This window comes from Podarcis cretensis (genome assembly GCF_951804945.1).
Source record: "Podarcis cretensis genome assembly, chromosome: 14".
NCBI lineage: Eukaryota > Metazoa > Chordata > Lepidosauria > Squamata > Lacertidae > Podarcis > Podarcis cretensis.
Window position 1 is genome coordinate 12,285,841 of NC_137183.1, and position 26,932 is coordinate 12,312,772.

At 44.9% G+C, this 26,932-nt stretch overlaps 1 protein-coding gene across 1 annotated transcript in view; it reads right to left on the reverse strand.

The window, feature by feature from the left end:
- Positions 1-14,532: 14,532 nt before the first annotated feature.
- CYP19A1 (cytochrome P450 family 19 subfamily A member 1) overlaps positions 14,533-26,932 on the reverse strand; it is a 44,785-nt gene continuing 32,385 nt past the window's right edge. Inside the window, exons 4-10 of the mRNA XM_079953373.1 lie at positions 24,975-25,129; positions 22,961-23,137; positions 20,940-21,054; positions 20,096-20,210; positions 17,819-17,981; positions 16,158-16,399; positions 14,533-15,594 (exon numbers count right to left, since the gene is read on the reverse strand). Of these exons, the coding sequence (XP_079809499.1) occupies positions 15,343-15,594; positions 16,158-16,399; positions 17,819-17,981; positions 20,096-20,210; positions 20,940-21,054; positions 22,961-23,137; positions 24,975-25,129 (1,219 nt within the window). The 3' untranslated portion in view covers positions 14,533-15,342. The remainder of the gene's footprint in view (positions 15,595-16,157; positions 16,400-17,818; positions 17,982-20,095; positions 20,211-20,939; positions 21,055-22,960; positions 23,138-24,974; positions 25,130-26,932) is intronic.

The following is a 26,932-nucleotide window of genomic DNA, read 5'->3' on the forward strand; positions in this document are numbered from 1 at the left end:
GTTGCCACCTGTCCTGTATAATACAGGATTGTCCCGTATTTCGGTGTAAAATACTACATCCTGTATTGATACAGTTCTGTCCCGTATTTCAGGTGTTCTCTCTCTACCTCCCTCCCTCTATCTCTGCCAAGTTAAGGATCTGGCGGTTCCCTCACTGAGAGAAGTGAACCAGGCACAGGGCCTTCTCGGTGGGGGCACCCTCCCTGTGGAATGCCCTCCCTTCGGATGTCAAGGAGATAAAGAACTCCACAACTTTTAGAAGACATCTGAAGGCAGATGTACCAGGAAGTTTTTCATGTTTGACATTTTATTATGTTTTTATAGTTCAGCAAACTATAAAAACATAATAAAATGTCAAACATGAAAAACTTCATCATCATCATAATTTTATTATTTATAGCCCACCCACCTGGCTGCATTTCCCTAGCCACTCCAGCAAATGCAGCCAGGTGGGTGGGCTATAAATAATAAAATAAATAATAAATAATAAAATTATGATGATGATGATGATGATTCTCTCCAGATGCATGTGTTTGAAAGCGTGTGTGAAAGGTCATGTATTTAAGTTCTGGGTAGCCAAGCACAGACAGGTTTACAAATCCATGTGTATGTTTGGGCACGTGTGACAAATTCCAGAGGGGCCATCCTGTTAGGCTGCAATAGATTGCAATGGATTGAAATCACTTCAGCAACAATATGCCCCACCCTGTCCTGTCCTGTATTTTGCCAGAACAAAAGTGGGAACCCTAATCACTGCCTCCTATGGGAGTGAATGATTAGCCCCAAAGGAAGCTTCCTTCATGGGTCTTATAGCAGGTTTGGGTGGGAACTAACCTGGGAGTGGCCGCCAGGACCACATAACACCGGTCCTGAGAGATCTGCATTGGCTCCCAGTACGTTTCCAAGCACAATTCAAAGTGTTGGTGCTGACCTTTAAAGCCCTAAATGGCCTCGGTCCTGTATACCCGAAGGAGCGTCTCCACCCCCACCGTTCAGCCCAGACACTGAGATCCAGCGCTGAGGGCCTTCTGGTGGTTCCCTCATTGCGAGAAGTGAGGTTACAGGGAACCAGGCAGAGGGCCTTCTCGGTAGTGGTGCCCACACTGTGGAATGCCCTCCCTTCAGATGTGAAGGAAATAAGCAGCTATCTTATCTTTAAAAGACATCTGAAGGCTGCCCTGTTTAGGGAAGTTTTTAATATTTGATGCTATATTGTTTTTAACACTCGATTGCAAGCCGCCCAGAGTGGCTGGGGAAACTCAGCCAGATGGGCGGGGCATAAATAAATAAATAAATAAATAAATAAATAAATATTAATTAGGATCCCCCTCATCACATATCCCCTTGATCATCACAGCCCAATGACACAGGTGCTACTTATATGAGAAAAATCAGAAACACGCTCAAAATTATCAATCAGTTTGGTTCTTAGGAAACTTTGGAAGGCTTCGCAAACCGAAAGAGAAAAAAAGGGGGGGGAAGCAACTCTTGGGGCCTCTTAATAGTTTTACTGGATAAAATCACCCTAAGGGAGCGAAGAAGGACATTTTGTTTTATTTCTAATTTAGACGCAAGTCTTTGTTAATGGGTCTGAGACTTAAGCATCTCATGAATGTGATTGCCTTTGTTTCGGACTGTTTAGGAAAGCTGTTTTCAATTAAAGATCAGAACAGGAAAATTGTTATCGAGTGTGGTGTCCGTGCCAGCGTGGAGCTGCACCAGGAATAGCAAAAAATGGGAATAAAAATGTGGCAAGCAGGACCAGCAGCAAAGAGTTGCAGTGTGGAGCGCTCCAGTTTGGAATTCAAGACCTTCTATTCCCCTTCGCCCACAGTTTTCTGATTCCCCCTTTCCTCCAGAGAGTGTGCATTCTGCAGCGGCTGAGCATGCTCAGTGCTTTATTGTGTGTGTATGCGGGGGGAGGAGCTCTCCAATGGTCCACCCGCCCCAAATATTTTTTGTACTTCTGCAAACCACAGGACCCCCCAAAAGCTCCTGATCAACAGCAGTGGTAGGTAAGTACAGCAGACGCACTGTTTTTCAAAAGCCAAGCCACTGACCCCCTACTTTTGAAAATTTGGATATCTCTATGGTAGTTTTTAAGGGACGCGGGTGGCGCTGTGGGTTAAACCACTGAGCCTAGGGCTTGCTGATCAGAAGGTCGGTGGTTCGAATCCCCGTGACGGGGTGAGCTCTCATTGCTCGGTCCCTGCTCCTGCCAACCTAGCAGTTCGAAAGTACATCAAAGTGCAAGTAGATAAATAGGTACCGCTCTGGCGGGAAGGTAAATGGCGTTTCCGTACACTGCTCTGGTTCTCCAGAAGCGGCTTAGTCATACTGGCCACATGACCCGGAAACTGTATGCCGGCTCCCTCAGCCAATAAAGCGAGATGAGCGCCCAACCCCAGAGTCGGCCACGACTGGACCTAATGGTCAGGGGCCCCTTTATCTAATGGTCAGGGGCCCCTGGGTAGGTGACACAGCCTCCTGTGGTCCACAGACCACAAAATGGGAACCACTGGTCTAGAGAAATGACTGTCTCTGGCGTTCTGAATTAAATGATGGGTGGGCCTGTTCAACAATTGACCTGGTGGTCAGGGGACCATGATCCAGACCATGTACCTGTTTCCCTTCCTGGCAATTGGTGCACCATTCCCAGTGGACGCTGGTCCACGAGGGAAAACGGAGCACTGCCCCAGCAATCTTACTCTGCCCTCTACTAACCCTTCCTTCCTCCTGCCTGCCTACTTACAGCCAGTCCAGGCTGAGTCCCTAGCTGTCAGCTGCCTTCTCCTTAGTCTCACTGTTGCCTTGCAGAACTCCCAGTACGTTTCCGAGCACAATTCAATTCAAAGGTGCTGACCTTTAAAGCCCTAAACGGCCTCGGTTTAGTATACCTGAAGCAATGTCTCCACCCCCATCGTTCTGCTCGGACACTGAGGTCCAGCACCGAGGGCCTTCTGGCAGTTCCCTCGCTGCGAGAAGCCAAGTTACAGGGAACCAGGCACAGGGCCTTCTCGGTAGTGGTACCCATCCTGTGGAACGCCCTCCCACCAGATGTCAAAGAGAAAAACAACTACAGTACCAGACTTTTAGAAGACATCTGAAGGCAGCCCTGTTTAGGGAAGCTTTTAATGTTTAATAGACTATTGTGTTTTAATATTTTGTTGGAAGCCACCCAGAGTGGCTGGGGAAACCCAGCCAGATGGGCGGGGTATGTATGTATGTATGTATGTATGTATGTATGTATGTATGTATGAATAAATAATCACTCATCAGGAAGGAGGATGGGAACCAAAGCTCTTCTTCTCATTGGTTTTGGCTCCACCTAAAGTTTGCCTTCTTGCCTTTTGTCTTCCTGGTCCCAATAGACACCAGACACCACTGGCCAATCCTATGCACCATGGTTTGTTACTATCACCATTAGGGGAGTGGGTGGCACTGTGGTCTATTTTTTTTATTTTTTAAAAATTAATATTTATTAAGAATTTAAAGATTACAAAAAGAAAGAAAAAGAATTAAACATGACAATATAATAAAATACAAAAACAAAAACAAAAACACTACATGAAACATTGAATTAACAAAACAAAACAAAAACAATTAAAAACACTTCCAATATTTTCAATCTTAACTTTCATTCACTTGTTTCACTGACTTCCTCACGCCTCCCTTTTTGTATTCCACTTCAATTAACTGTTTGAGCAATTCCTTTCCATCTTCATCTGTTTTCTGTCCTGTAATTAATCTTAACATATTCTAACCTTATTTTTTCCCTTTAATACATTAACAATCTATCTATACCTAGTTCCTTATAACATTTCTGCCAAAGCCATATAACTTCATTCCACCATTTTTCTATAGCTCATTAATTTTACAACATTTCTGTAAATAATCTTTAAATTTTTTCCAATCTTCTTCCACCAACGCTTCTCCCTGGTCTCGGATTCTGCCAGTCATTTCCGCCAATTCCATATAGTCCATCAACTTCATCTGCCATTCTTCCCGGGTGGGTAAATCTTGTGTCTTCCAATACTTCGCGATAAGTATTCTTGCTGCTGTTGTTGCATACATAAAGAAAGTTCTATCCTTCTTTGGCACCAATTGGCCGACCATGCCCAGGAGAAAGGCCTCTGGTTTCTTCAGAAAGGTATATTTAAATACCTTTTTCAATTCATTATAAATCATCTCCCAGAATGTCTTAATCCTTGGGCATGTCCACCAAAGGTGAAAGAATGTACCTTCAGTCTCATTACATTTCCAACATTTATTTCTGGGCAAATGGTAAATTTTTGCAAGCTTGACTGGTGTCATGTACCACCTGTAAATCATTTTCATTAAATTCTCTCTTAGGGCATTACATGCCATAAATTTCATACCTGTGGTCCATAACTGTTCCCAGTCAGCCATCATTATGTTATGTCCAACATCTTGTGCCCATTTAATCATAGCAGATTTCACCTTTTCATCCTGAGTGTTTGGGTGGCACTGTGGTCTAAACCACTGAGCCTCGACTTTCTTTATGTATGCTACAGCAGCAGCAAGAATTCTCATCGCAAAGTACTGGAAGACACAAGATCTACCCACCTTGGAAGAATGGCAGATGCAAGTAATGGACTACATGGAAATGGCAGAAATGACTGGCAGAATACGAGATCAAGGAGAAGAGCAGGTGGAAGAAGATTGGAAGAAGTTTAAAACTTACTTACAAAAACATTGTAAAATTTTTGAATGTTGAGGACATTGAAATGAAATGAAGGGGTTCTAATGAATAAGGTATATAAGAGTATGAAAGAAGGGATAGATACTGGACAAAAATTTGAACAGTACAATATGTGAAGGAATTTTTAAAGGATAAAAATTAATAAGAATGAACTTGCTAAATTAATTTCAAAGTGGAATACAAGAAAGGAAGGCGGGTGGAAGTCAGGAAAATAAGGATATGAAGGACAAGAATTTGAAAAGAGGTTTTTTTTTCTTTTTCTTTTTTATGTTAAATTTTCAAGCTTTTTAAGTTTGTAACATTTTTCTTTTTTTCTTTTTTGGTTGTATTTTAACTGTTTGTATTTGTTGTTTAAATGTTGGTATTTGTTGGTGTTTTGATGTTTGTTGTATGCATTGTTTTTCTATTGTAATTTTTCTCTTTGTAAAATCTAATAAAATTATATAAAAAATAAATAAATAAACCACTGAGCCTCTTGGGCTTGCTGATCAGAAGGTTGGTGGTTCAAATATCCGTGATGGGGTGAGTTCCTGTTGCTCTGTCCTAGCTCCTGCCAACCTAGCAGTTCAAAAGCACACCAGTGCAAGTAGATAAATATGTGACAGGAAGCTTTAGTTCTGCTGGCCACATGACCTGGAAAGCTGTCTGTGGACAAACACTGGCTCCCTTAGCCTGAAAGCGAGAGGAGCGCCGCAACCCCATAGCCACCTTTGACGGGACTTAACCATCCAGGGGTCTTTTACCCTTTTTACCTTTTACCTTACTATCACCATGCTCTTGGGTCAGAATGAAGCTGAGCTACATGCATATGGCTTCAGAGCAAGTGCAGAGTTCCAGCTGAACTGAGCTTCTTGGTAGCATTCCTTTGGGAGGGAGTTGCAAAAGGTTATGGTCAGGGTTGAGAGGGCCAAGCTAAAGGTAAAGGTAAAGGGACCCCTGACCATTAGGTCCAGTCGTGTCCAACTCTGGGGTTGCAGCACTCATCTAGCTTTATTAGCCGAAGGAGCCGGCGTACAGCTCCCGGGTCATGTGGCCAGCATGACTAAGCCACTTCTGGTGAACTAGAGCAGCGCATGGAAACACTGTTTACCTTCCCGCCGGAGTGTTACCTATTTATCTGCTTGCACTTTGATGTGCTTTTGAACTGCTAGGTTGGCAGGAGCAGGGACCAAGCAACAGGAGCTCACCCCGTGGTGGGGATTCGAACTGCTGACCTTCTGATCGGCAAGTCCTAGGATCTGTGGTTTTAACCCACAGCGCCACCAGCATCCCTGTTGCCAAGGTAGGTCTAAGTTAAAGTCACTTAGCAGTACATTTGTTCAGTGGGCAGCATGCTTCGTGCCAGTGAGATGTTCTTGCGCAAGAGAATGCATAAGCAGGTTGCTGGTAGCTTTTTGTGAAATAGATTGCACAGTCAGTTGCACAAGAAGTTTCTGCTAGTGCAAATGTTGCATTGGATTCCTCCAGTGGATTCCTCCAATTGGATTCCTCCTCCTGGAGCTAGCAGATAGAGAACACTGGATACAGCCTCCTATCCCTAGTACCTGCCAGTCTAACAACAACAACAACAACTTTTTCTTTAAAAATATTTAGGGATACGCTCATTTTGTCTCAAGAAAATCACCATTTTATAGTTAAAATTGGGCAAAATAAATACAGTAAGGGACACGGGTGGCGCTGTGGGTAAAACCTCAGCACCTAGGACTTGCCGATCGTATGGTCGGCGGTTCGAATCCCTGCGGCGGGGTGAGCTCCCGTCTTTCGGTCCCAGCTCCTGCCCACCTAGCAGTTCGAAAGCACCTCTAAGTGCAAGTAGATAAATAGGTACCGCTTTCTAGCGGGAAGGTAAACGGCGTTTCCGTGTGCTGCGCTGGTGCTGGCTCGCCAGAGCAGCTTCGTCATGCTGGCCACGTGACCCGGAAGTGTCTGCGGACAGCGCTGGCTCCCGGCCTCTTAAGTGAGATGAGCGCACAACCCCAGAGTCGGACACGACTGGCCCGTACGGGCAGGGGTACCTTTACCTTTACCTTAAATACAGTAAATGGACAAAAGATTCACAAAATGTTTAGGGGTATGCGTATTCCTGCACCCCCCCAGATAAAAAGCGCTGATAATAATAATAGACTGATCTTCAAGGTGAGAAACAAGCAAGTTCTCTGATGCCGACCTTAAAACACAGGCAAGTTCATATGGACACAGGTGGTCTTTTAAATGCGTAGGATTTTGTCCGCTTAACTCTGTTAGGATACTCTTCATCAGCATTGAATCGAGGTGAAATAGGAAAGGTTTGTTTTAGTCCAAAATGGGTTAGGCTGGCCAACCTTTGGAGTTCTATGATTTCATTTTCATATAATGTACAATGGGTCATAATTTCCCTCTGTGCCCCCAAGTAATGCACTTATTTCCCTTGTCGTTTATTGCATTTGTTGATTGCAAAATACAATTTAAGAAGGATGAAATCAAATTTCCGTACAAACTACAAGTTTAAGGTAAGCTTTATAAAGCATGGCATGAGAGTTGGGCAGTCGCCTCCCATTACAATCGGAGACATCCGTGCTGCTAAAACTCTGAGGTCTCGTTTCTCAGCGGCCTGGCTGTGGAAGTGGACCCTGCAGACCCCATTAATCCTCTCTGCTGCCTTCCTGGCTAGGAAGTCTTGATTCCCTGGCATGTTAGAATGATTACCTTAAAGACAGCATATTGAATTTCAAATCTCTCTCTCTCTCTCTCTCTCTCTCTCTCTCTCTCTCTCTCTCTCACACACACACACACACACACACACACACACACACACACACAGAGTTTTCAAGGACCTGAAAGCTCATCCCCACCTGTAAGTTCACACTTAGATCATCTGGGAAGAGATTTTATTCACGCCCCTGCACTGTACAGAATATGATAGGCTTGTGTGCTGGTCCCGTGGGTTTCCGAGGCGAGCCCAAGCGTTGACCCGTTGCTGTTCCCGCACCCAAGCCTGCAGCAGCTCAGCCATGGCTTCTGGTTCTTCCCGAACTCACCCCTACGAAGGGGGAGTGTGGGTGTGGCGGGAGCAAACTGTGCTGGTCCCGTGGGTTTCCGTGAGGCGAGGTCCGAGTCCAGTCTGAGGTTGACGGAGCAGTATTGAGGCTGTCCGTCAAAGCTGAAGCTGGGTCCAAGGCAGGGAGTTGGGTGAGGTCAGGAGATCCGGCCGGACAGGGTACAGACAGGAACTGGCTCCCGCAACTTGGGAGTGGGGCTGGCTGGCTTTTATCTGCCCCGAGGCATAGGGCGGCCCCAGTCCACAGGTGACTCACCTCTCCTGGCCTCCTGTGGGAACTTAGTTCCCTCTGCCTCTCTGCTCTGAGCCTCTGCAGCTCAGGAGAGGCTGGAGGGTTACTGGACCCAGAGGCAACCTCAGCCTCCCCTGATGGGGCTGAGAGTGGAGCGCCTGCAGGCAATGGGTCGTCCAACACCTCAGGCACCAGAGCGGACTCAGCTGATGCCTGCACCTGAGGATCCAGCACAGGTGAGGACCCTTCAGGCTCATGTCCTAGCCCCGGCTCAGCTGGTTCTGGAGGTGGGGAATCCTGTGCAGGCTGGGATTCCTCAGGTTCAGCCTCCGAGTCCGAATCCCAGGCCATCACAGTTTGTGTCTCCAGGGCCGGCTTAAGCATATCCAGCTCCTTCAGTGGGAAAGAGGTGGAGGCTGGATGTGGTGCCTCCCAGCTCAGCTGGCCGCTTTGTGCCACGGTGGCCACAGCCGGCAGCACACCGAGCGAGGGTGCGTGCGCTGCTCCCACCAAGCGTCAGCTCGGTTTTTTCCCTTTTAGCCTTCTGGCGCACTGCAGAATTCAGCGCCTGCAAGCTAAAAGGAGAAAAACCGAGCAGATGCTCGGCGGGAGCAGCGCACGCACCCTCGCTCACTCAGCGTGCTCATTCGGTGTTCCCCGGACTCTTGCCTGGCGCCATCCAGAACTTGGCGCCCTGGCACCCCTCGCCACTAGCCTCTATGGGTAAGACGGGCCTGTGTGTCTCCAAAATGGCATTTCTCTCCACGGTCGCCTGCACTCTGAAGCATTATCTATCAAAAGCTTCAGACATCTAGTAAAGTCCTTTCTTTCTGCCAGTGCTTTCCATGACGCTACTCCTGATTTCTGTTTTTATAATATTGCTTAACTGGGGTTTTTTTTTATGTTGTACAGTTCTGTTTTTATCACATGGTTTATTTTCCTACACCACTTTGGAGATTTTTGAAATATTAAGTGGTTCGGATTCTTATTTATTTTAAAAGAGGCAATTCCTTCTTCCTACCCTCCCTCCATTTACCTCCCACCCACAACCATAACTCTAACGTTCTGTACTTAATCGATAAGCTCACACAATTTGGCTCATTTCTGCTTCCTTTAGACCAGATGTTTCGGGGTGCAAGTTCCATCACTCCTCACTGCTGACCGTGCTGACTGTGGCATATGGGTGTTGTTGTTCAAAGCACTTTGAAGGGAACAAGTTTGGGAAGCCCACAAACTATCTCTATCTCTTTTCCCACAATAGAAGTGAGACTTGCATATAAACAACAACAACGAAGAAATCTGGAGTTTCAGCAGAGCTGTGATTGGGCAGCTGTACCCATTCCTCACTCAAAAGAGATGTTGCTCTCTTTGGCATTCATTGTGAGCCTGGAAACTCCATCTGCAACCGATGGGGCAAGTTTTTCTTGCCTCTAGGGACTCAACTACCATCCACATGCCATAATTCCTCGAAGCTCACCTGTCCCTGCTTTTTAACAAATGCACATGTTTGTGTGTGTATACAACAGGCAGCGCTGTGGGTTAAACCACAGAGCCTAGGACTTGCCGATCAGAAGGTCGGTGGTTCGAATCCTTGCAACGGGGTGAGCTCACGTTTCTCGGTCCTTGCTCCTGCCAACCTAGCAGTTCGAAAGCACGTCAAAGTGCAAGTAGATAAATAGGTACCGCTCTAGTGGGAAGGTATACGGCGTTTCCATGTGCTGCTCTGGTTCACCAGAAGCGGCTTAGTCATGCTGGCCACATGACCCGGAAGCTGTATGCCGGCTCCCTCGGCCAATAAAGCAAGATGAGCGCCGCAACCCTAGAGTCGGCCACGACTGGACCTAATGGTCAGGGGTCCCTTTACCTTTACAACAGGCACACAAAAACACACCTTTTCTTTTTCTGTACAAATTTCCATACCTAGGGAAACCCCAAGTGTGTAGAAACACACCCAGCAGTGTTTATGGCCCGGGTTTCCATCCAAACATGGAAAAATAGCAAGCGATTAGAGCTGAATTAGACCAAAAGCCTATGTAGTACAGTAGCCTCTCACAGTGGCCAGTCCGTGGCTAGTCAACGTGGCAGCCTCCAGTCAGTGGTCAGGGCTGATGGGAACTGAAGTTCAGCATCACCTGGAGGGGAAAAGCTCTTTTGGATGGGAGGGATTGTGAATTCAGAAACAGCAGAGGGGTCGACTTCCTAGCTGCTTCCATCACCCCTCTGTAGAGTTCCAGATACAGCATTTGCCCTGTCAAACATTGTGAGCAGAAGCAGGCAGGGCAGTGGATTCAGAGAGGCAAATCAGTGGGTGGGGAAAGTCTAGAACTGGGCTAGAATTCTGAGAAAGATAAGGTCCCGACCAGAGTGAAATGGCAAACTAAGTTGTTGGAGTACGCAGAGTTGGCAAAAATGGCCGGGAAGATCAGAAATCAGGAAGACCAAGACTTCAATAAAGATTGGGAAAAATTTATATTATACATGGGAGACGACTGTAAACAACTGAATTCTTTAGCAGGATTCAAATAACACTTGTAATGTAACAAAGACTTTGGATACAATGGATAATCGAACAATTAATAATATGCAGCAAAAAAGATTAGCAAAGAACCCGTGGGGGTTGGGGTGGAAGGAAGTCTAAAGATTTGGAAGAATCTTGGTTATTTGTTCTTATATGTGATTTGAATGTAATTATCAATTTGTAAAACCAAATTATATATATATATATATATATATATATATATATATATATATAGAATTCTGAGAAAGAATACCCCTGAACATCAATGAGCAGGTTTCTTTCTTCTTCTTCCTCCTCCCTCCTCCCCTTTCTTTCCTCCACTCACCTGACACCTCAACACTCCATGAAGTCCCTATCAAGTGGTGCCTTTTTTTTCTTTTTAAAAACTTTTCTTTAGAAACATATATACTTCTGCATATGTAGGGAGTCTCACAAGCAAGTAGAAACCAATACCTTACTTTTGGGTGTCCCCATTATGTTCCCAAACTGAGAGGTGCTCAAGCGCTCTTGTTTTGCTTGGCATTTTTAATTTTATTTTATTTTTGATATTGGACGGAATTAGGATGATGACATTCTTTGTGTGTGCCCTCTGCTGCCTGACATTCAGCATAGCACTTATGCTGAGGTCTCATCCTCACAGATCAACAACAGGTGACCCATAGACTTTGGTTTGCTTCTCTTCACAAAGGAACGTGATAAACTGTCTTTGCTGAGCCAAATCATTGGTATGTCTAGTTCAGTATTGTCTAAACTCACTTGCAGCTGCTTTCCAGGATTCCTTCCAGTCAAGAGATCTTCCTAGTCTTACCTAGAGATACCAGGGATCGTCTAGGACCTTCTGCATGCAAAGCAGATGTCCTACCCCTACCATAAGGCAACATATTAAAACCTCTGTACAAGAATTTTACAACACAATTTTACAGTAATTTTACCTAAAAATGCTAGCAGTTGACGCGTTACAGAAGATAGCCCTCACATTGCTTACTTTCACCCTTTAAAATCAGTTTTTTTGGGGAAAAGTCATGGAAATTTTGCTTTGCACCAAAAAGAAAGAAAGAAAGAAAGAAAGAAAGAAAGGAAGGAAGGAAGGAAGGAAGGAAGGAAGGAAGGAAGGAAGGAAGGAAGGAAGATATTTGTCAAGGCTTTAGGTGATTGAATTAGTGGGTGTTTTTCCCTTCTTAAAAATTTAAAGCAAGCTTTATATAAAAGCTTCCCCCAACTTTATGTTATGTTATGTTATGTTTTATGTTATGTTATGTTATGTTATGTTATGTTATGTTATGTTATGTTATGTTATGTTATTATTTATTAATTGTGCAACCCACCTTCCCGCCAAATGATGCTCAAGGTGGCTAACAGCAGTGAAATACAAAGTATAGTACAAAATAGCAGTCAAAAACATACAAACATCAATAAAAATCAATAAAGCTGATCGAAACAACAGCCAGTTGAACAAATTGCAACATATGAATTGTACCCATAACAAGCCAGCGCGTGACATTGAAGGCTCGTCTGAATAAACACATCTTTACATGCTGGTGGGAGGCCATTGAAGAAGGGGCTTAGACGGTCCTCCCTTGGCAAGGAATTGCCAAGCCTGGGAAGCAACACTGAGAAGTGCCTCTCCTGAGTTTTTCCCAAATGGGCTTCAGATGTTGGCCAGACCAGAAGAAGGGTCTCTCCTGGAAGAATACAGCCATTCAGATAATCTTGGCTTGTATCCAGCTAAGTTCTCCTTAGAGAAGACCCACTGAAGTGAAGAGACCTAAGTCAGGCTGCTATCCTAATCATAAGCCCATCTGCCCTATACATTTACAGTAGATTCATTCCACTAGAGTTGCTAGAAGACCTCCTATTCCCCTCACAGAGCTACAATTCCCATAGTTCCATGGGAAGAGGTGTTGATTGTTAATCTGCTCTGGAAATTGTAGTTCTGTGAGGGGAATAGGTTTTTTTTTAGCAACTCTTGGTACCCCTTAACAAACTACAGTTCCCAGAAGCCTTTGAGGAAATCCATGACTGCTTAAAGTGGAAGGATATAGCATTAAATGTATCAGGTATGTTGGACCCCTATCTACCATAGCTGTCAACGTTTCCCTTTTTTAAAGGGAAATTCTCTTATTCCGAATAGGATTCCTCGCAAGAAAAGGGAAAACTTGACAGCTATGCTATCTACTCAGACTAAGTCCCATTGAATTAACAGACAAGGCACACCTGCAATCCTAACCCAATTTACTCCCAGTTAAATCAGACTAGGATTGTAGTTTGTTGTTGTTGTTGTTTAGTCGTTTAGTCGTGTCCGACTCTTCGTGACCCCATGGACCAGAGAACGCCAGGCACTCCTGTCCTCTACTGCCCCCCGCAGCTTGGTCAGACTCATGCTGGTAACCTCGAAAACACTATCCAACCATCTCGTCCTCTGTCGCCCCCTTCTCCTTGTGCCCTCCATCTTTCCCAACATCAGGGTCTTCTCCAGGGAGTCTTCTCTTCTCATGAGGTGGCCAAAGTACTGGAGCCTCAGCTTCACAATCTGTCCTTCCAGTGAGCACTCAGGGCTGATTTCCTTCAGAATGGAGAGGTTTGATCTTCTTGCAGTCCATGGGACTCTCAAGAGTCTCCTCCAGCACCATAATTCAAAAGCATCAATTCTTCGGCGATCAGGATTGTAGTTTAGCCATGTCCATTAATTTCAGTGACTCTACTCAGAGTATGACTAGTATTTGATACCACCCCAATGTAACCAGTACCTTGCATGGTGCCCGCAAATGGGTCAATAACCAGTGAAATTATTGTCACAGGGAAATCACATTCTCCTTATAATGACCCCCACATTGTAGGAGAGTACCAGTTAACTGCAACTGATTTTGAGAAGCCCTTTAAATACACCTCGCAAGCAATCTAACCACAGCAAACGTGTCTACGTTTAGAAAACGCCCCGCCCCAGCTTTGATCTGTGCAACAGCCACTGCACAACAAGGTCACCCCCAAAGTCAGCAAAACCTTTCACAGGAACTGATCACAACAAAGCAGTGCTTGAATCCAGGGCAAGAGCGTGAGATCATACAAACAGTCAGTTTAGGCATACATGTTTGCATGCAGAGTCAGGAAAAAAACAAGACCACAAGAATAAATCACAAGAACCAGAAATCAGTCCTGCAGAGCTCAACAACTCTTTGAAATCAGTGTACTATCTGGTATGGATGTGTTTGGTCCAGTTCATCAACACAGAGCAAAAACTGCAAGGACCTCAGAAGATGGTGCCAGAGTTCTCCCAAGATTGGCCAGGTGGGGTCACTCAAGGGATGATCAGGCAAAAAACAGCAAGTTCCATTTCTGTCAAGGATGATGGATAAAGGCGAGGGAGAGGTTCAACTCTTGGACTGAGCAATTTGCTGTTCCTTGAGCTTAGTCCTGGAAGAAGGAGGTAAGCTGAGTTAAGACTCAACGCATGGAGAGAAAAGGGGAGGCAGAGTTGAAGCCAAGAGTGAAGAGGCTGAGGTTTGAAGAGGGAACTCCTAGTTCTTCTCCCATTCTAAGGTATTCATGAACAGTGTCTTCTCAGTAGCGTGGATATCCCTTTTGAATTTGAGCCCTGAATGGCTGCTGCTGAGAACATAGCCCATGGGGGGTACCATGTTGACTAAGCTTGGCCGAAGGCAGTCATCACGAAAAGGTGGAAACTCCAAGCCAGGAATCAGACATAGTGAATGCTTCTGTGACTGCCCAGAGAAGTCCCACCACAATCCAGAAACCTTCATAGTCCTTCCAGATGTGAGAGAGCCAATGGACAGCTGACCCAGAAATAGTTATTTTGGAGTCCTGGGGAAATTTGCTGCCCAGGGAATGTTCCAGCCTGCCATTTCAGAGATGGACCAGAAAGGGCAGGAGAACATAGATCTGTGGCCTGCCAGTTAGCCCAGGCAGTTGCTGAATGCCTATGCTGCAGAATGTGGCAGCATTTGGATTTTTGTCTCTCCACCCCCCCCCCCGGCCATTGGTCATGATGCTTTTAAAAGAGCAGTGGCAAAGAAAAGATGGCGGCCATATGCTTCGCTGCAAGCAGACGCCCAGCTCGTATTCACCCAACTCATACTCTCAGCCTGGAAAAATAGTTCTGTGAAAGTGACCCGAACCCCCACCCCACACACATGCACCCCACAACGTACAAAACAAATGGGAGAAAGTCACCCATCAAGTCCAGAGAGAATATGGGTGCTCCTCTCTTTCAAATCAAACAGAAGTAGAAAACCAGTGCTTTGCTGTACCCCAAAGTGAATCAGGATGACTTGCTATGATAAGACAGCAAGCACAGCCGTCAATGAAATCTTCATGACTCCACAGTAGAGTTACATTGTTCTGTTGCTTTCAAAGAAGTCTAATCTGTGCATGTGCAGCTCAAAATCTGACTTCTGCTTCCTAATCAACAGTGGTGCAAGAATTCAGCTGCTGCCTCTTGCATAATTCTTATCTCATCTCATCTCCATGGACCTACATAAATGGGTTCTTCAGTGCTTCTTGCAGAACGGAATTTCCATCACACAATTTCAGCTGCCCAGAATAATTTGCAAAGATACTTGTAGGTCCTCCTTGCATGAATGTTAACTTTTTTTTTTTTTTGGTATACCAAAAAAATGGTGCTCCATCCTGAACGGCAGCCAGAACCTGAGTTCTATCAAATGGCTACTTGCACCAGGAATTTATTCATTGGATGAGTGAATGGATGCTCCCCAAATGGATGAGAATTCTTCATTTGAGCAGAGTAGTCCAACCAATCAGTTTTCATTAGGGTAGCCCAAACAATCAGTGTTTGGAGACTTCATGGGCTGTTTTTATTAATCATGATGGTTGTTGCTCACGTTATTTCTTGACACGAAAAGCATCTGCAGCAATGGCTGGCTTTCATCTGGATGCATAGACAAGTCATTGTTTTTTGGAATGTGGTTAAGACCGTGGTCTTTTAGAGTCCGGATACTGCACCTTCTCAGGAAAGTCACCAGGATAGCCTTCATCATCACCATGGCAATAAACTTCCCAACACAACCACGGGGACCAAATCCAAAGGGCTGAAAGTAACGATGGGGGACCTTCACAAAAAAACAAATTTCAAAGAAAAGTCAGAATTAAAAAAATTCATAAACAACACCCCAAAACACTACATACACACACCAAGGGAGATCTGTTCATCCCCATTCCACAACTTTATTTTCCTTCCAGTTCACTCTTCCCTGAGTTCCACTCCAAAATTCTGGAGAAATTAAATAGGGAAATTACTAAAAGCAATTCTGGAGCACATGCAGTTTGCTGCAGTTTTTGTGTGACTCCCTTCCCATTATGAATCAGTTTCTATACACTGATAAAACACTACAGAAAAAGAAATCTTGTGTCAAAATTCTTTTTGGACGGTGTTTTACTGGTGGGCACATGTGCTCTTGTGGCAAGGTTGAATTTGAACTCATATCTAAGTCTGCCTTTACCTATTAGACTTAATTTTATCACCAATAACTTCCCTGTCCTATATAAGACAGGACCCAGATCATATGTCATCGGTGAGGTCTTGGGGCCCTAGCAACTACTTGAAGAGACCAGATACCGATGCCAGTGAAGCAACAGTCTCAAACAATTAAAAACAAACAAACCCCAAACTTACGTTTTTCTCAAAGTTGTCAAGTGAGAATTCATTTGGCTTGGGGAAGAACTCAAGCTTATGTATGCGTCCAATGTTCAGAATGATGTTGGTTCCTTTCTTGACAGGATAGCCATCAATCACATCGTCTTGCAAGGCTTTGCGCATGACCAAGTCCACAACTGGCTGGTATCTCATGCTCTCGAGAATAAAATTCTCCACCACTTTTAGCTTTGGGATGTCCTCACTTTGGATATCTCTGTCACCTTTAGGAAGCATGTAAGATAAAACAGCTGGTCTCTGACATCACCACTGAGAAAGAGCTGAAATGACATTTCTGCACAGATTTGGAATACGGCAGAACTGCAGAATTCATTTGTACACTTTTAAAGCCAGCTTTTGAATTTTGCTTCAGTCTAAAAACCTAAAACTTGAGTCTTGCTGATCACTTCTGAGAAACAGACTATCAAGACTACATCCTCACTTGATGTCTGTGTTGTGGGACTGAACCACTGCAGATAGCAGGTGGGAGAATCATGTGAAAACAAAACAAAACCAACTCCCTGCACAGTCCAAACTAACAGAGCCATGGCGCTGAAGCCCTGAAGTTAAGCTGGCTGTTGGGGTTTCAAAGACCCATACATATCCCTCTGCAAGCACAAACAATCAGCGATCCTGTAGAGAGACCCTTGAAATGATGATCAGCTGGTGGTGCTTGCAGAGAGCAGCACTGAGCACTTTTGAAGTTCCAACCATCAGCTTATTGTCAGGGCTCCAAAGTAGCAAGAACTGATCACCCAAGGTTGTTGTGATGTGAGGTGACCTACAGCTGTATAGGAGACCATTCCCAGTTCCCCACTCCTGCTTTTGTTAGTTAGCTATAGGACAGCAACATTTCACACCAATGGACGTTTCCAGAGTGCTTTGAATGCCACAGAGAGATTATCACAATAAATAATCCAGTCTAATTTTTTGAACATCCAGCAGTTATCAAGGGCACAAGAGGCATTCTATTCCCTGCCTCAAAATTAAAGCGGCAAGCCTAGTGTTCAGTGGAGTTTTACAGAAAACTTTTGGATCATTATCTTTGGATCACTAATAGTTTGGACCCTTTTCAAAGAATATTTGAAATATAAATATAGTAGTTTAAACTCTGTTGCAGCATTCAAGGAACTTCAGTAATAGTTGCAAGACAGATATAAGGATTAAGATATATTAAGAAAAAGTTTAATTATGATAAAAGTGTGTATTGGCAAAAAGTAATATGAAATCGAAATATGGAATAGACGGGAGGTTGGGTCTTTAGTGTTAAGACCAATTTATGTTTTATTGTTTGTTAAAAAAAATCTGTGTCTATGGTTATTCCTGTATGTAATTTGGTATTTGTGTTTTCTCTTTTTTCCTTTTTTTGCTGTATCATAATAAAAAAAAGAATGCCACAGAGAGAGTATCCCAATAAATAATCCAGTCTAATTTTTGAACATCCAGCAGTTATCAAAGGCAAAAGAGCCATTCTATTCACTGCCGCCAAATTAAAGCGGCAAGCCTAGTGTTCAGTGGGGTTTTACAGAAAACTTTTGGACCATTATCTCTGGATCACTAATAGTTTGGACCCTTCCTAGCTCAAATACATATTTGTTCATTAGGGAAATCACCCTTCTCTTCCAGTGTCACTGAGTGCTTACCCATCACAGCCTCTATTTCCTTCACCATCTCCTTTTCCACCTGAGGGTGTTCTGCAATCAGCACTAGCATGAAGAACAGAGTCACCGAGAGAGTATCTGGGGCAGCTATCAGCATCTCCAAAACACACTGGTTGACCATCTCACCAGTTAGGTCCCCACGGCTCTGAAAGATTGAACGGGCAGATGATGGCTACTAGACTTGGTTGCCAACAACAGTGTTAAATTCTACTCAGACCAGTGAGCAGTGAGAAAATAAACTCAGTAGGGCAGTGTGTCTAGGGCAATGCATCAATGCATCAGAGGACCAACAGCTGGTTGTGTTTTGGAAATGTGCAAATCACTCAATTTTGGTTTCTCTCAGGTTCTCATTTTCCCTTCAGTCTTAACTCTAGCTCCCCACATTTCCACATCAGCATGTGGACGTTTTTAAAAAGCTCTCATGGAAATTTACCTGTAATTATGTGCAAGGTTCTCCTAATATACATGTGGCGTAATGGTTAGCGTATCGGACTAAGACCTGGGAGACTAGGGTTCAAATCCCCGCTCAGCTATGAAGCTCACTGGGTGACCTTGGACCAGTCACTGCCTCTCAGTCTAACCTACTGCACAGGATTGGTGTGAGGATGAATGGTGAGGTGGAGAACCATGTACACCACCTTAAGGTCCTTGGAAGAAAAAAGGTGGCATATATATGTCATAAAACAAATAAATAAACATTTCTAATATGCATACTCTTGGAAACCAGTTTCCTCAAATATAATGCATTTTTGCATGCAATTTCTGTGCACACTTTACCCTAGTATATGCCTTTTTGTACACATTACTTAGCAAGAGAAAAGTGCAAATTCCGAAGGACAGCTGCGCATAGCTGTCAACTTACAGATTTGAAAATAAGGGATCAGCAGCCAAAATAAGGGATTTTCAGAGTACAGGTATATTCGACCTCTTTACCCCTCCGAGCCAAAGGCAGAAAGCCCAGCCAGCAGCCAAACGAACCCTCAAGCGGTGGTTCCCACAGTGCAGCAACCCGGCAAAGGGGATGCAGCAAGGAAAACCACCGTCACCTCTCCGCTGGGAAGCGCTGAGCAAAGGCGAGTCCCCAGGCAACATGGCCGATTTGATCGGCACAAGGCATGCAAGCTCCACCTCCCAGTTGTTCTTAGACTCCTTATTGGAGCCTCCCTCCTCCCTGGCCGGCAGGGAGGGAGGGAGGGAGAGGAGCTGCTTCCTTTGAAACCCGGGAAATTAAAGGGACATCATCAATAAGGGACAGCAGCGGGACACGGCGCTGGGATAAGGGACTTTCCCGCCAAATAAGGGACGGTTGACAGCTATGCAGCTGTGTTTCAGTTTGCATACTGTTTCTGAAAGTGTGGCTTGGGTAAGTTCGCCTATTTCGCCGACGGAATCCCATCTCTCTTCCATCCCTACTGTGTTTGTGGTGGGAAAAGACGGGAATAAATGAAGCAATTTGCTCATCACAGGTGGGGAGAAGTCATAGGTCCATGGCAGAATACATCCTTTGCATACAGAAGGTCCCAGGTTTCATTTCCTGGTGCTTCCAAGCATGGCCATAGCCAAGGGGGCAGGCCCCACTAGATCCACAGAAATTACTGAAAAGCATGCCCCCACCATGATCCCTCCCCAAAGCTCACAACTTTGATAGGTATCCTAAAAAAGCTCAACAACTACCTCCCCCAACAAAAATCCTGGCACGCCCATGTCTCCAGGTAGCAGATGAGGGGAAAGCTCAGTACAGTGGTACCTCGGGTTAAGTACTTAATTCGTTCCGGAGGTCTGTTCTTAACCTGAAACTGTTCTTAACCTGAAGCACCACTTTAGTTAATGGAGCCTCCCGCTGCCGCTGAGCCGCCGGAGCAAGATTTCTGTTCTTATCCTGAAGCAAAGTTCTTAACCTGAAGCACTATTTCTGGGTTAGCGGAGTCTGTAACCTGAAACGTATGTAACCCGAGGTGCCACTGTACTTTGAGAGCTGCTGTATGTCAGAAAATATAATGCTGAGCCACAGTCCCACAGGATGTAGCGATGGCCACCAACTAATTCATGGAGAATCTGGCTATCATTGGCTACCAGCCATGGTGAGGAGCGGGACTCTTCATGGTCTCATCTAGCGGGACTCTTCTTAAGTTCTTAAGATACATGAACTATCTGTTCTATTACTTAAAAAGGCACTTTCTATAAAAGCAGCATTTTTTGTGCCCCAATGTGAGGTGATCAATTACAGTTCATGCGTTACTGATTTTTTTAAAAAATCACCTGAGCAAAAATCAGCTGTGATGCAAAATCCATGTGGTCCTCCAGTTTCTCAAGTTTGAAAAGCTCTTGTCGTTTCTTCTCTATTAAGATTTCGATGACTTCTTTCAAATCCTTCCTAAAACAGAAGGAATCCAGTATATCGCTTAGTACCTGCAGTGCCTTGGTGTAAGAATCAGACAGCCCTGTATGTTTCAACCTATACTGCAGTTGAACAGGAAGTAAGTGACATTTGTCTACTGCAGACACAGACATGCACACCCAAACAGACACCCCCCCCCAACATTTCACAACCTGTGGAAACCATACCCTTCAATTGTCCTGATTTTCCAGGGACAGTCCCGAAATTACAGAAACCATCTTGGTTTCTGATTTGATCCCAGAATGTCCCGCTTTCCCTTTTTCCTCCCCTCAACATCTCGGGGAACAATTAAAAGTGGCGTGTGTGTGTGTCTGCAGATGCAAAAGCAGAGTCCTGTTTCTGCTGGAAATAAAATACCTGCACCAAAGGTAAGAAATGGTGATGCTGACGTTCAAAGCCTTTCCTATAATTTTGAAGGAAAAGGTCACCAATCTACTTTAAATTATTTAATTGCAATGCTTTCTTAGGAAACATGGAGCGTTTAGTCCTTGATTGTAAGTGGAGCCTTACATTGTCTACTCAGAAGTAAGTCCTGCTGTATTCAATTGAGCTTACTCCCAGGTAACTGTGTAAAGATGGTGCAGAATTACACTGCAATCCAAGCACTTTTTACTCCTCCCACAAACGAAGACTCTAGAGTAGGTGTGTAGGCAAGGCAATCCCTGGCCCACTCTCAGTAAAATTGCTGCTGTTGCTGGTACTTACGCAGACTTCTCATATTTTTTATACAGCCAAGAAATCTTAAAGTAGATGTCAGGTTTCAGGAGCAGCGCTTGCCAAGCATCAAAGTAGTTTTGGATTTTAAGCACAACTTCGTTTTCTGAAATTACACACAAATGACAAAGGAAACAGAAACATAAATGGAAAGAAGCTCCAGCACCATGAACAGCAACCCATTGATGGGACCAACCACAAAATTGTAAAGCTAGGTTCTGATTCATGTATTCTTTTCCCCAGAAAGTCTGGATTAGGGAAGTTTGGTGAGAAGTGAATCTTAATTTCTCGACCATTCCAAGCAGGGAATTACATCCAGGTGTAGAGGGGGTCTCCTGTAACTATCAGTTCAGTCACTTACAGTGGTACCTCGCAAGATGAAATTAATTCGTTCTGCGAGTTTCTTCGTCTTGCGAATTTTTAGTCTTGCGAAGCACGGATTTTGGAAAAGCTTCAAAAATCACCAAAGTCTTCAAAAACCTCAAAAAAGGCTACCACACCGCGTGCTATGAGTTGCTCCTCGAAGTCAAGTCGCAACTGCACCCCCTGAATGTACCCTGGGTATTAACGGTTTTAAGAAAAAGGAAACAAACTTGCAAGACGTTTTCGTCTTGTGAAGCAAGGCCATAGGAAAATTCGTCTTGCGAAGCAACTCAAAAAACGAAAAACTCTTTTGTCTTGCGAGTTTTTCGTCTTACGAGGCATTCGTCTTGCGAGGTACCACTGTATTTAGGAAAATTGCATTGCTTCCTATCAGTGGAGAAGGGGAAAAAACAAACCCAGAAGTGGCAGCAATGAATAAAACAAATGAAGGAAAAGGACCTCAACAAGCAACTGAAATGGTTAATTAGGAAGGAAAACTGAGACCCAACTCTTTTCAGTGGGTTCAGCCAGTCTAAGATCAGCCAGGTGATATGTTAAACCAGCTTTCCCCAACCTAGTGCCCTCCAAATATTTTGGACTACAACTCCCATCATCCCTAGCCAGCATGGCCCATTGCCAGGGATGATGTGAACTGGAGCTCAAGACATCCACAGATCCCCAGGCTGTCGAAGTCTGTAGTAAACGCACAAGGATTAATTGACAATCTCACACATTAAGTGGGACATCAAGACTGTGCCCACCCACCCCAAAGGAGACAATGGGTTGTAGTGAACAGTCCTACTCAGAGTACACCCATTGAAACCAATTAACCTAAGTCATGTCTATTAAGTTCAATGGGTCTACTCAAAGTACTACTTCCAGTGCACTGGAAGAAGCAAAGATCATGAGTGTCAAAACAATGATTCTTCAGCATCAACTTCGCTGGACTGGTCATGTTATTCGGATGCCTGATGACCGTCTTCCAAAGCAACTACTCTATTCCGAACTGAAAAATGGAAAGCGTAATGCTGGTGGTCAACAAAAGAGGTTTAAAGACTCTCTCAAGGCAAATCTTAAAAATGTAGTATAAACACCGACAACTGGGAAACACTGGCCTGCGAGCGCTCCAGTTGGAGAACAGCCTTTACCAAAGGTGTCATGGGCTTTGAAGATGCTTGAACTCAGGACGAAAGGGAGAAACGTGCTAAGAGGAAGGCACACTCGGCAAACCCTCACCATGACTAACTCCTGCCCAGAAACCTGTGTCCCCACTGTGGAAGGATGTGTGGATCCAGAATTGGCCTCCACAGTCACTTATGGACTCACCGTCAAAACTGTGTTCATGGAAGACAATCTTACTCGGCTAAGAGTGATCACCAGAGAAGAGAAGACTCTGAGTAGGGCTTGCACTGAATGGCTTAAATGGGTGCATTCATATGTACATAGCCCGACATCCCCTCCCCCCACCAAAAAAAGAGATTTTGTACTTCTGCCTTCCTTGGGGTTCCACCACACCTCCCCAAATTTCCCTCTTATGTGCAGATAGTGATGATTTGGCTAAATAAGCATCCACACTCATCAGTGGACTTTGGAAACAGAGGGGATGATTATGGAATCATGGCGAAGCCTAAGAAAGATAATTTCAGTACCGTCAAGAGGAATCCCAAGAAAAAGTCTGTTTGACGTGTCCAGCATGATACGTCTCATGAGATTCAGGCTGTTGAAGTATTCAGGCTTGGGAGCCGATTCCGTTAGCTGGTTCAAATGTTCAGCCGTTGAGGCAACACAAATAGATACCATCCGCACGAGACCCGGGCCAGAGAGAGCTGCAATTTCACAAATTTCCTTATAGTCTAGACAGTTTGGTACTGAGCTATATATTTCAAGAGGAAGTGCCCAAGGAACCAAAATGGAAGTCTCTAGGGCTAGCACTAGGCTCCACTAAGCCTTTAATTAATATCACACACAATTTTATACCCCCTCATGTAATAAAGATCTCTAAGCAGTCTCCAAGCAACCATATGAATACAACTGTGGCCTTCAATACACTTTCCTAAAAACTACCGTATTTTTCGCCCTATAGGGCGCACAGGCCCATAGGGAGCACCTAGTTTTTTTTGGGGGGGAAATAAAGAAAAAAATCCCCCCCAGGGTTTTGGGCTGCAGGCTGCGGGCTCCCAAGGCTTGCGGACATCTGCCCAAAGCCCGGGGTGCGCTGCCTCGGGTTCTGCGGCTCCCGCTCCCTGCATGGCTTCTTCAGCGGGGAGTTCCCCGACGGTGCATCCTCGTCTCGTTGCGCAGTGGCACACCACTTCCTGGAGCAGCAGGGCAGAGCCTCGGCCGGCTACTTGCCGGTATCCCCTGCTGAAGAAGAGCAGCCGCAGCAGCGCTGCGCCAGCCGATTAGCTTCCCAATCCGGGGCGAGGTTCCGCGGCGACGGGGGAGGGGCGATTGAAGCTGCCGATTGAAGCCAGCCCAGCCCAGAGTGCGGGAGTTCCTGCCAGGTTTCGGGCTGCAGGCTGCTGTCCGAAGCCTTGGGAGCCCGGTGGGAACTCCTGCGGGCTCCCCAGGCTTGTGGATAGCTTCCTGAAGCCTGGAGAGCGAGAGGGGTCGGTGCGCACCGACCCCTCTCGCTCTCCAGGCTTCAGCGAAAGCCTGCATTCGCCCCATAGGACGCACACACATTTCCCCTTCATTTTTGGAGGGAAAAAAGTGTGTCCTATAGGGCGAAAAATACGGTAGGTAAAAACAAAGCACAACTGTCCAAATTGAACTAAGCAACAGGGGCAACAGGGGATTAAAAGCGAAGAGGCAAAGCCCAGGAAAACTTTGGAATATATATACAATTTTTAATTACTATCTCTGCCTCATGAATTACCTAAGGGAAGGCATGCCAGAGGGAGGATGCTCTTGCCAAGAAGGATGTCTTCTGCATCCTCACCAAGTGACAATGAACAAGCCTTGGACTGACCAGAAGGGTTTCATCAGAAGATCCTTAAAGATCAGCTTGGTCTGCACTAGGGGAGGCAGTCTGCTAGCTATAATGGTCCCAAGTTGTTTAGTGTCAGCAGAAAACCCCTCTGAATTTGGCTCAGGAGCTAGGAGGCAGACAGAGCAAATCCTTCTGCACCGGTGTAATATTTGTAAAAATGGGTGACCCAATAAGCACCATGGCAGCTGCATATGAAAGTTGCTGCATCTTCAGAACCTGGTGCAAAGGTGGACCCACACAGAGGACATTGCAGTAGTCTAGCAGTGAGGTTATCATCACATGGACCTCCATGGCAAGGCTATCCTGTGCACGAATGGGCACAAACTGGAATGGGTAAAAGGTGCTCTGAGCCACTGAGGCACAGTGGCAGCAGGGGCATCTGGGACTTCAGGTTGGCCCCAGTGGTTTGGCTGGGTTGGGCCAGTCAGTGAGGGTCTCTTCTGAGCCCCGAGACGCTGGGCAGGTCCTCATCCATGCTGAACCCTGAGACCAGGCCTGGAAGTATCTCAGTGGAGCTACTTGCCATTGCTTGAGTTTTAGTTACTCTTGCTCATTTGGCATGGCAGTCATCCTCTCCTACTTATTTATTTAAATGACATAGACTGACTGCACTTTCAAAACAGGAATAGATGCTGTGTCGCTGCAGGGAGAACCGGAACTCCAGATCTTACCTTTGGTGAAGAAGGGTCGGATTTCTTTCCAGAGTTCTGGGTTATTGTTAAATATGATTCCATTCTCGTGCATGCCGATGCACTTTAAGCCCAGCTTGCTCCCAAATCGAGAGGTGTAATGACCGTATTTCATTACGTGGAACATACCTGAAGATCTAGCAAGCAGAAGAAAGGCTATTAAGACCGCATTCACATGGCAATTCATTCTGTTTCCCTGATGTTTCCCTAACTGTTAACTTTGGCATTATATTCAAGATTCCAAACCATGTAAAATCCACTTCTGGAAAACAAATGGAATATTGCACAGGGTTAGCACTCATTTTCGTGTTTTTTAATCCTGGTAAAAAACCACATTTGCAGCCCCCTTAACATGGGAATAAAATGACAAAATTTAAAACAGTATCCCAGCATGCAGTTATTTCCTGCAGTTTTCATGGGGGGAAAGTGGGATAACAGAAGTGCACATGTGCAGAAATGATGGGGGAACAGCAACATCGCTGAATCAGTCTAAAAGTCACAGGGCTATGGCACAACAGGTACTGCAGTATGAAAGGAAGAGGAGCCCTAGCGTTATATTCTGGAATAAGAATGCAATATTCCCCATGTCATCAAACGCCCCCAATGTCAGCAAATTGCTATCAGTTAGATCATCGCCACTGACCAATCTCTTCCTCTGATGGAACAAAATAAAACCCACAGCTTTTTAAATTTTATTTCTTAGCTCAGTACAGAAGAAGACATAACAAGTTGATTGGCAGAGTGTTTGACGTTGTCTTTTATTACGACAGCTGTACACAACTCCTTCTGTGAGATTTTGGGTCACTTTGCAGCACAGACACTATCTTTGCAGCCCATCGCAGTCTTGTGAGATCCAAAACCAGAAGAGATGCTGAAAGCTAGGCAGGGATGTTGAGGCTGAAGACATGGGTGGGCTTGAACCTCAGCAGCTGGCATCACCAGAGGCGATGGCCTGGTTTGTTCCCACCCCTCAAGGATATCCCAGAGGGTACCACTTGGTTTTCTCCAAAGAAAGGGTGAGCTGCTATTGGGAGTATCTTCATCAGACATCTGCTGAGGCTTCGCCCTGCAAGGGGCAGTTTCTGATTTTTCCAATCTGATGTTCGGTTTTACACACTTCCACATCCGTTTGCAATTTTTATTTTTTCCAAGGGAAGACGTCATGAAAACTCTTCAGCATTTTAGCACAAGTTTCTCCACAAACATTTCTGTAAAGCATTTTTCTTCAATACAATGCATTTCCGCATGTTCTTTTCACAAACATATGCACTTACATGCACACATTTCCCATAGTGTTTGCATGTTGTTGTTTTTTTAAATTGAATTTAATTGTGACTACCAGGTTACAGAAAAAAGAAACGAAAGAAAAGTTTGTTTTAAAAAAGATAAGTTGCCGCAATTGCTAATAAAGAGCCCACATTTGAGAACATTTGTTGAAAGATGGTTCACAAATAAATCATGCCAATAACAGAAATAAATTAAAATGTACGATTCAGGTTTTCATTATTTCTCTGTTTGTGCAGCTGCAGTGGTTTATCCTAAGACCAGCAACTGAAGCTGAATGTCCTCAAGAGGGAGCTAAAAGCTAAGAAATATCAGCGTGGTGTCAACAGCAAAGCTCCACAGTGCAAGGAATATGATGAGGCTGGGTTGTCACATGGGCAGGAAAATGCAACCAAGACAACGCTCAACTTCTGGCCTGGCCTTCTCCCATCTCTTAACAGAGGTGCGCTTTGCAGAAATTAGCGGGTGATTTTTTAATGGCAGAAAACTACATAGGACATGAGTCAAGGCATTTGCTTATGACGGCTGAGTTTTTCTGATAGCCTAGATAGCTCAGTGGGCTAGAGCATGGTGCTGATAATGCCAAGGTCACAGGTTCAATCCCCGTGTGGGACAGCTGTATTTCCCTGCATTGCAGGTGGTTGGACTAGATGATC